Source organism: Pseudogymnoascus verrucosus (genome assembly GCF_001662655.1).
Source record: "Pseudogymnoascus verrucosus strain UAMH 10579 unplaced genomic scaffold scaffold_5, whole genome shotgun sequence".
NCBI classification, from domain to species: Eukaryota; Fungi; Ascomycota; class Leotiomycetes; order Thelebolales; family Thelebolaceae; genus Pseudogymnoascus; species Pseudogymnoascus verrucosus.
The window spans coordinates 546223-557130 of record NW_017263656.1 but is presented as its reverse complement, the minus strand read 5'-3'; the positions used below and the strand labels follow the sequence as shown (position 1 = coordinate 557130).

The following is a 10908-nucleotide window of genomic DNA, read 5'->3' as shown; positions in this document are numbered from 1 at the left end:
CAATCTCAAGCATTCAATCTCATACTCTTTCTTATACCTTGACTGCTCGATCGCTCTATTTACAACACTCAAATCCATCATCGGCATTTCTGAGCTTCAGCTTCTATAACCTCACCCGAACGTTGTCAATCTTGGGGGTTCGATTTCATATTCTGTCTTACAGCCTCTGACTGCTCGATCGCTCTATTGCACACTCAGATCAGTCAGCGGAATTTCCAAATTTCAGCCCCTATAGCCTCACTTACACTTTTTCAATCTTGAGGTGTCCAGGCTGATTCTTATAACTTCTGACTGCTTGGTTGGTCTCTCTCAACATACGATCCGCCATTATCATTTATAAACTTCAGCGACTACAAACTTCCTCCCACCCTCTCAAGATCGACGTTCTTATTTTCATACTCTTACAGTCTCTGATTGTTTGATCTCTTAATTCACAACAATCAGACCCGTCTCCAGCATTTCGATCACTTCAGCTTCTCTCAACTTTTTCAGGTTCAATCCTCAAGCTTCAGGTCTCATACTTCTACAGCCTCAGACTGCCCGATCCCTTGACAAGCAGCATTCAGATCCTTCTCCGACTTTCCGACCACTTCAGCCACGGCAATATCAACACGCGCTTCTCAATTCCAAAGCTTTTGATATTACGCCTTTACAACCTTGCTCCCACCTCACCAACCAAGAAGAATTCGATCTCATAACTTCACGGCCTCAAAATTGTCAATATCTGTCATACAGCTCTCAAATCCACTTCCGGCATTTCCAACCGGTTCTACAAACTCACCTTCGCCTTTTCAATCCGGTACCCTTTCGATCTCAAAGTCTTCAATCTCTCCCTGCTACCGCCTCACAATTTACGGTCCCAGCTCGCTCTTCAAGGTGATATTGATTATTACATTAATATATTATTAGATCATATATGCTAACCATATTATACAGTCTAACATTTCTGCTGTGAGAATCCCTTTGACCTGGACCTTGTCCATCGCCTACGATCCAAGATGGCTTCACCTTCAATTGCAGAAGACCAAGCCGCCATGTCTGCCTCAGAGATAACTGTCTTGGTAGATGTGGTGCCATTTGGCTTCCGCGATCCTGTCAAATTCAATGATTACCAGAGTTACGGTCGCCTTGCCTATATTCTCGGGCTCGACAACAAAGCAGCCGTAAAGGCATGGATGGCAAGCGAGTCCTTCAAACCTGCCTACGACGAACTCGTCTGTGACTGGATCGACCTTCAATGGGACAAAGCAGTCGACGGCATGAGGCGTAAGAGAGCACCAACCTTGAAGCAAATCACCCAGAGAATTTCCAAGGCCCCTGAGCGCTATACCTCAGCAACAGGCGTCGTTGACAAAACCAACTTCGTGGAGATCGACCACTATGCGCTGTGTCTTGTGCTCCTGCGGGCCGCGAATGAGACAAATCCCAATGGTGTGTTCAGGGGAAAGACTTGCAGCGATGAGAACAAGGATCAGAGACTGTGGCAGGCGATGCTTCGGGGTGGTACTGAAGCGTGGTATCACCGGAAGAGACGCGTCAAATTGACTCCGGGCGAGGAAATGTACGCGTAGGTTCTTATAAACATTGAGCCTGCTATGAGAAGCAATTCAGGGGGGCTGGCAGTCAATGAACGGATCAGGCGAGGAATTGTATGCATAGGCCCTCCCAAACATCAACTGTGGGGAGAGAAGCTATCCAAGGGAATCTGACAGTTAATGAGCGAATTAAGCAACATTTAAAAGTGGAAGCTAAGCTTAGGGGACTCTCAAAAATTGCTGGTTTGATTCGAGCGAGGAACTATATACAAATGCTCCCGAGGATGCAATGCTAAGGAATCTGGCCGTCAATGAGCGGGAAGGCTATAGACTATGATGTGGGAGCGATTCTGTGCTCCAACCCCCAAGCGATGGTTTTATTCTTTATTATTCGTAGATCTCAGATATATTTCTGTCCTCTACAAAACAAGAATATGAAAAACACAAAATTCCTGCTCCAATGATGCCATTGTTTGAAAAGTTCAATAATATGAAACCTGCATATATTTCAACCAGCAACGCCATCCCGAAACGTAGCACTCGTAGCCTGTTAATTATAAGAAAATTAGCCATGGCAACCGATCTTCTCACAACCACCGTAGTATCTATCCAAACTTCTAACTTGCAAGCTGGGGTTTTCTCTTCGCCTTAAACAAAACGTCGACTTTTCGAGACCATCTCTTAGTTCTCGCCACCCGGGAACTAGCCGATGATTTTATAAAATCTCTTAAAGACCCTTCGAGTTGATCCATCCTCAAACCGCAGTTAACTGCGAGCCTTGGACTAGCACCAGAGTCTAGAAGTAACCTGATCATCTCTAAGTCTGGAAAGGGTCTCTCAGAAAGGGCTTGGGTCTTATCGAATTCGGAAAGTACACCATTAGCTTCCGCGGAAGTCTTGAGAAGAGAAGCCAGTTCTTTTCGAGACAGCCGATCAACTTTGGTAGTCATATATGAGTAAAGACCGCAGCGGACGGCGAGATCTATGAAGTTCTGAATTGACCCGTAGAGATGGCTGCTCCAAGGCTCCCAGGGCTTGTTACCATGTCCAGTATATAGCAGAGTAATCGCTTCGCATGTTCGACTTACTTCGTCAATATATGTTATTAACGCCTTTCCGCCAGAAAGCTCAGCTTGAATTGCATATTCTAAGCACCAAGGAAGATGGTACCAACAGTATATGCTGTTTATGTCTGTAAGCGACAGTGTTTTAAGTTGGAATAGATATGAGTTGCATAACGATCGATTAGGGTCGAAGGGGTTGTCAGTCCCCCGTAGAATCTTGGCCCGGATATCGGGAGTTTCAAGAAAGTCTTTTGCTGTCCTATGAATATACTCAACGTATGAATCTGCTCTGGACTGACGAACTGGTGCTTCAATGAGTCCCTTACACCGGCTCTTCAACCGGCGCCTCATCATTTCAACTCGCTCTAGTCGTTGCTCCTCACTAAGAGGTTCCATTTTAGCATGTATAGCCGATAGAGGCCCATCTTCATCTGCAAAAGATAAGGCTAAGAGGGTTAAAGGTTTCTGGGAAGCTCTGACAATCTGAATGAGCTGACATGCGTGACTGAAATAAAATGGTTCGAGACTGTTTAGCATCTTATCGAACAGCTCTTCCAAATCCGATGGGATAAGTTCCAGGCGCCTCTGCAAGTCGCTAACTCTGTCGGCGTTATCCAGTCCTTCCAGCAGTGAGTCTACCACGAGATAAACCCAAAGAAACACTCCAGAAGCCTTCTGGACAACACTCTCAACTAGATCCGCTGCGTATCTACCCTCTCGGCTTTTCAATTGAACGTACCGCTTATTCTCATCGAACTTGTCACAAACGTATATTTTGATATCCGAATACGATAGCTGCTCTAACAAGAGGCTGGGATGGCCTTCAAAGGCATCCTCAAAGACAAGCCAAGGACGACTAGATACGCATATCTTAACATTTGAGAGCTTGTTAGCGCTGATAATGAGGTCTACGAGTTCGCGATGTTGGCCATCAAATTCGTCCAGGCCATCGATGAGGAAGAAAAAGCGCAAGCTCTTGTCTAAGAGCACAAGTTGAAATGCCTGCTTTAGCTCGGTCCATGTCCACGGATAGGAACCTCCCCTCAGTGAATCATAAGCTTCCCACCGTGTCTGAAAAATCTTCAGTATATGTTCTGGGCGACCCCGTAGCATTTGATATAGGAGTGATTGCATTAGCCCGATCCGCGACATCTGCATTGCTGTGCCAGAGTTCCAGAAGAAGAAGCTTCCAATTACCAAGGGATCCCCTTTTGCCCATAGCTTCAGATGCTTCGTAGTACGTGGATCTTCACTAATAAATCTCATTAATGTTGATTTTCCGGATCCAGCCTTTCCGGTTATCCAGTATATGGCATCGCTATTGTCACTCGATAGCCACTTAACAAAATCATCCCATGGTTTATCTATTATGCTCGGATCCTTAAAGATCCAATCAAATGTCGCTCGGTGGTTTTTGCATATCCTCTCATGGCGATCGCTCATACTCGGAAATCTGAGAAAAGCTATAGCTTTGCGACAGAACTGTGCCTTACTCTCCTGGTTGACGGATCTATCCAAGTGTGCTGAGAACGTCGACATATCCTTTGGGTTTTCAGCGTGCCAATTATTCTTAGAGATCTCATCTAATAAGTCTGCCTCCCACTGCCTATTTTCTTTTAAGACCTGCATAATATCGTCATTAAGGCGCGAGGCTCCATTGTCCGATAACGCATCTACACGCTCGCTATAATCTACATTAAGTATAAGCGGGCCAGGAGGATAGCTTCTTAGACGTACCGTAGACAGACTAACAGGGTTGTGTCGACTTGCTTGCGGATGCGTTCTAGTTTTTTTTCAAGCGCAGTAATCTGACTCTGATTCCACATGTTGCCGAGTGCTTGTCTGAAACTCCCCCACTTCCTCTGCCCGCCATGAAGTCTCATCTTGTCCAACTCTTGTAAGAGTTGTTGGGCCATATCGTCACAATCTTTGCAAATCCGGTTAAGTTCTTTCTCCGCCACGCTGAGCTTCTCTTTGGAGCGGTTCTTGTTGGCATTTCTCACATTGTCAAGGCGAGTGTCTGATCTTGCGCGGAGTGGGATAATGAGCTCGGAAAGGCCTTTCGATATATCTCCTATTGAAACATGCTCTGCTGACATCCCATCAGCGGAGCGATAGATCTCAAGGCTTCCGGAGACCAGTTTCCTTCCAAAGTCGACGAATTGAATCACACTGGCCGCGCAGCCCATGGCGGAAATTGGATCCATCGTGGGTTATCTCTGGCAATCAACAAACGGTAGGTGTTATGACAAGGCAAGCTATCATTCAATGTGTTAAAGTCAAATGCCGTAGTCTAATTCTCTATGAGATATCCTATCTTTTATTTAAAACCCATTGAAGGCTGAGCTGGACAAGGATCGCAAGAGGCGCAGTTGTGAAGGTTATCTGTGATAGTTTAATTGTGATGAGTCAGCAAGGTGGCAGCTTAATTAATTATCGCGTGTCCCACTCCAAAGTCGCGTCTCCCACCTTGGGGAAACTGACCGCCACCAAACGATCGCCAGGGACCGATGACAGCCAACAAGACCCTCGTTTTCTTCACGTATACCAACGTTTTCATTATAATTTGAGGTTAAACTAGAGCTACTCTATCGTTACACATCATCACCTCCTCGCAATGTCCTCACGCCGTCGCCTTGTCTCGCGCACAAACCAAGACGCAGCAGCGTCCTCCCCCGCCGCACCTCGCACCCAAGCATCCTCCTCCGCATCCCGCTCAGCCCTACCCCCCTACGAACCACCAGTCCACCCCCTCACCTTCTCAGCAAAGCAGCAACTCAACACACTCGTCGACGATACCGATTACGGGAAGTACCGCAAGCACCTCGCCACAGCGATCACGACGCTCTCAAACGCGACGGTGGAGAGCAATGACACACTGAGCCTGGCCAGGATGAAGCTTGAGCGGCAGGTTGAGCGGAGGAAAGCGAGGGAATCGCAACGGGAGGATGAGGAGGGGGAGATGGAGAAGACGGAGGATGAGGTCGCGATGGAGGAACGGGTCGCGAAGCTAGAGGCTGAGGTGGAGAGGCTGACGCAGGAGGCGGAACTGGCGACAAGGGAGCTGATCGATTACTCCGAGGAGTTAAAGAGACAAGAAGGCCTGATCAGGGGCGTTGCGGAGAAGGCAGCTACAGCGCCGCGGCCTCACCAGGGTCGCAACCCGAGGAGGCGCCGCGCAGTAGACGGCTCGGACGACGACAATTCGGACGACCCAGACTTCGAGGTCCCTGACGCCGACGCCGACGCCGACGCCGGAGCAGATACCCCCAGTGTGACGGAGCTCCTCGCCGAAGCACAAGCCGCGGCCGCAGCGCAGTACGCCGCGAAATCGATGCGAGCACGCTACGCTGACAACAACGACTACCAGACCTTCAAGAAGCACGTGCACGACGCCTCGCACCATGGTGCCAACGCGCCACCCCTGCCTCCATCATCGGCGTGGTTCCCATCGACGACCGAGGCGAGCGCACAGGGCCGTATTACGCGCGGCGCGGCGAACAATGGCGATGAGAGCGACGAGGACCTCGTGTTTGCGGGTGCAGTGAGCAGTCTCAAGTGTCCTCTGACGCTGAAGCTATTCGAGGTCCCATATAGCAACCGCGTGTGCCGGCATACGTTTGAGAAATCGGCGTTGTTAGAGATGTTTGAACGAGGCGCGACGGTATTTTACGAAAATTCGCAGGCGAGGGGACGGAATCGCGGGCCGGGTGTGAGGAAGTTGAAGTGTCCGAGCTCGGGATGTGATGTTATGCTGGAGTTGGGGGAGTTTTATGAGGATGAGATGGTGAAGAGGCAGGTGAAGAGGGCGAAGGCTGCGGAGGCGGCGGCGGAGGGGGAGAGTGAGGGAGAGGAGGAGGGGCAGGCGGTGGATGTGGATATGGATTCTAAGGATCAAGGGTTTGATGGGTATGAGGAGGTGCAGGTGGCGGGGACGCAGATGTAAGATGGGATTGGGATGGGTTTGATGGCGTTTGGGCTTGGGCCTGGCGGATGGGGGACTTGATACCATTATAGATGCATGACTGACGGCAGCGTTTGTTATTTTTGTGGACGTGTAATATTTTATGAGACTGGCGTATAGCCAATTCACATTACACTTTGGCTGAGATGGAGTTTCGTAATGTTTTTGTATTTTCAGGTCAGTGACTAGAGTTCGCAAAAATCACCCATATGCTATGCTTCCTGTATCGAAACGCCGTGTGTAAGGATTCCACCACCCCTTAAAAGCTACCTTCTGCCTGATTCTCAGAGTATGAGTGCGCTTTTTTCTCTATCGTATAAGCATGGCCCCAGATTTGAGTTGCCAACGCTATGAATCCATTTCCACCAACCAATGCAAATCCCACCAAGCAGAATCTTACAACCTACACCTTATAAAAGCAAAATGCCACATAAAATTCCGCGGCCTCCATCTCCTCATCACTCACCAACAAGCCTCCACCCCCTCGTCCCCGAACACCCATCCTCTCACTCAACGGGCCCAACACTGGATCGTCCTTCTCCGAACGCCAGATCTCCCCAAAAGACTTGTGATACTGCATCTCGAGGTTGTAGTCCTCAGCGATAGCACGGAACGCCTCCCAGGGAACCACGTACTCGGGCACCTCCTCGACGGCCTCGTGCAGGAAGAAGTTGTACTTCCACCCAAAGGGAGGGCGAAACACGCCGTCGGCGGGTGTTTGGCCCGCGAAACGCACGCGGTAGATGTCGTTACCCCACTCGGCCGTCTCGGCGATCTCGCCCTCGTCCAGATCCGCTGGCGCAGCGCCATTAGCAACAGCAGTAGCGGGTTTCCCCTCTTCTGCGCCTTCAGCCGGCGCCGGCGCCGCGGCCTTCTTTGCAGCCTGGCGCTCATTGAACTCCACTGCGCGCGCACTCAGAACATCAGAGTCCGGGATACAGCCAATGAACCTCCCCCCCTTCTTGAGGGCGCCAGCCACATTCTTCAGCATTATGCGAGCTTTTTGCTCGGACTCAAAGGCGTAGTGCATCGCGAACATCATGCTGACGACGTCGAACTGGCCGCCGCTGAAGCGGGAAGGGCCGCCCGAGGCATCGAAGCCGACTTCCCGCACGATGGGCACCTTCTCAATGGACTCCCCGAAGCAGTCTTGCACTGCGAATTCGCCGTGGAATAGGCGGGGTGGGGGGCGGTTGTTGTACCCGCCGCGTCCACCACGGCCACCTCTGCCACCGCCGCCACGGCTAGCCATCTGGCTGTAGCGCTCCCGTGCCTGTCCAATAGACACATCGGCAGGGTCGAGACCGACGTAGAGATCCACACGCTGAGGCGCCTGCTGCCACTTCCCCAGATCTCCTCCCTTGCCACACCCCATATCTAGCACCAATAGTCCTTTAACTGGCGGCGCACCATACTCCGGCTGCTGTCCACCAGGCGTGAAGTCCTCACTCGGCGAGAACTTCTGGATAATCGTGCTCTTAATCCAGTTATTAAAGCTACGCAGGCCCTTGATGCGGCTGTCCGTGCGGCGCCAGTCGCGGCCACGCTCAGGCACGGCGTTATAATGCTGTCTCACTGCATCGTGGATACCGCGCGCATTGTGTGCTGCGACGGCGTCGCGCTGCTCTTTCTCGCGCTGCTGCTGGCGCTGGCGGATCTCGTCACGCTCGGAGTCGGTGATGCGTGCGCGGCCCGTGGGGCGTTTCTTGCGAGGGCGGTCTTCTTCGTCGTCGCCGGTGTTCGCTGGGGGCGCGTCAGCGGCGGGTTTGGGGGAGGAGGGACGCTCCTCGCGGCGGGGCGTGGAGCGGGAAGGGGAGATGGAGGAGCGGCGGCGCTTGCGTGCGGGCTCGAGCTTGGTGGCGTCGAAGGGCTCGGGTTGGGGTTCGTAGGGGCCTTTGGATTTGGAGTCGTGGGGGTTGGATTCACCTTCAGGGTGATCTGAGTTCACATGGGTGGGTGTGGAGGTTGCGGATGAGGTTGTTCTGTTCCTTCGTTTTGCGGGTTCGAGCTTGTTCGCATTGAAGGGTTGCGGTTGAGGTTCAGAGACCTCAACAGCGGCATCTGAAGGCATTTTGGCCTTCAGATTGGTCTGATATCTTTAGATGTATTGGTATAAGAATTGAATTGTAAGAAGTAAGTTGTAAATTGTGAGTTGTAAATTATTTGTATTTGTCTTGTCAGTTTGAGGATCAAAGGTTCAGTAATTGTCGTTAAGCCTAAGGCTAGAGTAGCCTCGTGCTAGGATATGGAACACGGCTGAAGGAAGTGTGGACAGTTCACCTGCGAGAGGCTGTAACGTAATAATCAACAGCCTTAAGTGATTAAGAGTAATTAAGAGCACTGGTATTATAAGTAGTTTCTATAAACACTTTCCACGCTCGAAATTACTGTTATGTACCGCTTATTTCTGCAATTTTGAAGCTGCATTGTCTCCGTAAGTTGTTATATTGAAGCCTTGAAACCAAGGCCACAAAACTGTCAACATTCCACACACGTCCCAGGATACGCGGCGCTAGTGTTGCCTCGCGGTGTGAGCTTGTGAGCTTCTGGCCCAAAAGGCGATTACAGCATCACCAAACACACCCACGACCTCACAATCGAACCGCGTCCCCAATCTCTACCATCTCCGACCCAACTCTCCACCTCCAGGTTCGAACTTCACCATGGGTTCCGAACCGCAATACGCGAAATACCCCCTCCTCCCTCTCGCCCAGAACATCTTCACCCTCACAAACGCAGCCGCGCCAAAATCCGTACAGCAAGCTTCCCTCAAGAGCCTTCAAGATGCCATCTCCGAACACAAGATGGCGCCGCTGTACAAGTACCTCGCACATCCTACAGAGGGCGTCTTAAATGGATCGGGCCAGAGCACGTCGTCACAATCGACCAAGCCTGCGGGACGGAAACCGAGCGTGGGAATGGTGACTAGCAAGAACGCCGTGTCTCAGGTTGACCTACCGTGGGACGAGGCTCTGTATGAGAAGCTGAAGAAGGATAACGATGAGGAGCTGGAGAAGTTCCAGAAGGAGGAAGAGGATGCTGAGGAGCAGGCTGGCGAGACAGAGATCCAGGCAGCTCGGGGGAAGAGGGCTGAGTTCTACGCACGAGTTGGTGATAAGGTATGATCTATGGCAGGAAGGTGTACGAGAAGATGCTGACTATTACATCTAGGACAAGGCAATTGCAGGCTACGAGGCAGTTTTCGAAAAGACGGGCGTGTTGGGCACAAAGATCGACCTGGTCCTCGCGATTATCCGCCTTGGACTCTTCTACGGCGACAAGGTCCTCGTCAAGAAGCAAGTCGAGCGAGCATCGACCCTGGTGGAGAGCGGAGGTGACTGGGACCGCCGCAACCGCCTAAAGGCCTACGAAGGCCTGCACCTCCTCACCGTGCGCGACTACAACCAGGCCGCACCTCTCCTCCTCGACAGTCTCTCCACCTTCACCAGCTACGAGCTGTGCTCCTACTCCAACCTCGTTGTATACTCAGTCCTCGCCGGCTCCGTATCACTCAAGCGCGTCGACTTCAAGTCAAAGGTCGTTGACGCCCCCGAAATCAAAGCCATCCTCGGCGAGGGCGAAGACAAGCTCTCCGCGCTCTCCGGCGCTCTCTCCGCTGGCCCCGGATCCAACAGCGACGCCGACATGCACGACGCGCCTTCGCACGCCAAGACAGCCGTCAACCTGACGACTCTCGGCTCCGGGTCAGCCGACCACCCCGAGACCGAGGCGCCGGTTGACTTCTCGCCGCTGGCGCAGCTGGTCAGCAGCCTGTACACGGGCAGCTACCGCTCGTTCTTCGGCGCGCTCGCGGCCGTCGAGGAGAGCTTCCTCACGCAGGACCGCTACCTGTACGAGCACCGCGGGTGGTTCGTGCGCGAGATGCGACTGCGCGCGTACCAGCAGCTGCTGCAGAGCTATCGCGTCGTAGGGCTCGAGAGCATGGCTAACGACTTTGGCGTCTCGGTGGATTTCCTCGATCGGTAAGAACCCCACCTCCCCGCTTTAACTAGGGCTATTTTTGAGAGTGGATGTGCTAACGGATCTTTGATATAGTGACCTGGCGAAGTTCATCGCGGCGGATCGTATCCCTTGTACGATCGACCGCGTGACGGGGAAGGGGGTGATCGAGACGAATAGGCCGGATGATAAGAATAAGCAGTATAATGATGTGGTCAAGCAGGGGGATCAGCTGATCACGAAGTTGCAGAAGTATGGGCAGGCGGTGAGGCTGAGGGGGAGTGAGAGGGCTTAGATGAGTGGGGTAGACGGGGGGGAGTAGGGGGTTAGATGGTGAATAGTGTATGATATGAATGGACGTCAGAGAGACCATTGATCATTGATT

At 51.8% G+C, this 10908-nt stretch overlaps 5 protein-coding genes across 5 annotated transcripts; 3 read left to right on the top strand and 2 right to left on the bottom strand.

Annotated features, from left to right (window-relative positions):
* Nucleotides 1-180: 180 nt before the first annotated feature.
* VE01_01877 (uncharacterized protein) lies at nucleotides 181-1571 on the top strand (the record flags this gene model as incomplete). Its single annotated transcript, XM_018271392.2, has 2 exons — nucleotides 181-876; nucleotides 937-1571. Exon 2 carries the CDS (start codon nucleotides 999-1001, stop codon nucleotides 1569-1571), a length of 573 nt encoding a protein of 190 aa, XP_018133804.1. The 5' UTR covers nucleotides 181-876; nucleotides 937-998.
* A 326-nt stretch (nucleotides 1572-1897) lies between these two features.
* VE01_01876 (uncharacterized protein) lies at nucleotides 1898-4991 on the bottom strand. Its single transcript, XM_018271391.2, has 2 exons — nucleotides 4337-4991; nucleotides 1898-4283 (listed from the first exon to the last, which is right to left on the bottom strand). Exons 1-2 carry the CDS (start codon nucleotides 4804-4806, stop codon nucleotides 2153-2155), a joined length of 2601 nt encoding a protein of 866 aa, XP_018133805.1. The 5' UTR covers nucleotides 4807-4991; the 3' UTR covers nucleotides 1898-2152.
* Nucleotides 4992-5072: 81 nt separating this feature from the next.
* On the top strand, nucleotides 5073-6715 carry VE01_01875 (uncharacterized protein). The gene has a single exon (XM_018271390.2). It carries the CDS (start codon nucleotides 5217-5219, stop codon nucleotides 6543-6545), a length of 1329 nt encoding a protein of 442 aa, XP_018133806.1. The 5' UTR covers nucleotides 5073-5216; the 3' UTR covers nucleotides 6546-6715.
* A 3-nt stretch (nucleotides 6716-6718) lies between these two features.
* Nucleotides 6719-8953, bottom strand: ABD1 (mRNA cap guanine-N7 methyltransferase). Its single transcript, XM_059463396.1, has 2 exons — nucleotides 8490-8953; nucleotides 6719-8306 (listed from the first exon to the last, which is right to left on the bottom strand). The coding sequence occupies exons 1-2, from the start codon at nucleotides 8632-8634 to the stop codon at nucleotides 6967-6969; spliced, it is 1485 nt and encodes a 494-aa protein (XP_059320003.1). The 5' UTR covers nucleotides 8635-8953; the 3' UTR covers nucleotides 6719-6966.
* Nucleotides 8954-9059: 106 nt separating this feature from the next.
* Nucleotides 9060-10818, top strand: VE01_01873 (uncharacterized protein; the record flags this gene model as incomplete). Its single annotated transcript, XM_018271388.2, has 3 exons — nucleotides 9060-9682; nucleotides 9735-10546; nucleotides 10620-10818. Exons 1-3 carry the CDS (start codon nucleotides 9227-9229, stop codon nucleotides 10816-10818), a joined length of 1467 nt encoding a protein of 488 aa, XP_018133800.1. The 5' UTR covers nucleotides 9060-9226.
* Between the last annotated feature and the right edge of the window lie 90 nt (nucleotides 10819-10908).

Bases quoted from the DNA above. Each gene is read 5' to 3' on its own strand.
- VE01_01875 (XM_018271390.2), top strand. From the start codon at position 5,217: ATGTCCTCACGCCGTCGCCTTGTCTCGCGCACAAACCAAGACGCAGCA.
- ABD1 (XM_059463396.1), bottom strand. From the start codon at position 8,634: ATGCCTTCAGATGCCGCTGTTGAGGTCTCTGAACCTCAACCGCAACCC. The intron at 8,307-8,489 runs GTGAATCCAACC...ACGCGCCCCCAG, and splicing joins GAACTCAGATCACCCTGAAG to CGAACACCGGCGACGACGAA.
- VE01_01876 (XM_018271391.2), bottom strand. From the start codon at position 4,806: ATGGATCCAATTTCCGCCATGGGCTGCGCGGCCAGTGTGATTCAATTC. The intron at 4,284-4,336 runs GTACGTCTAAGA...TGTAGATTATAG, and splicing joins ACCCTGTTAGTCTGTCTACG to CGAGCGTGTAGATGCGTTAT.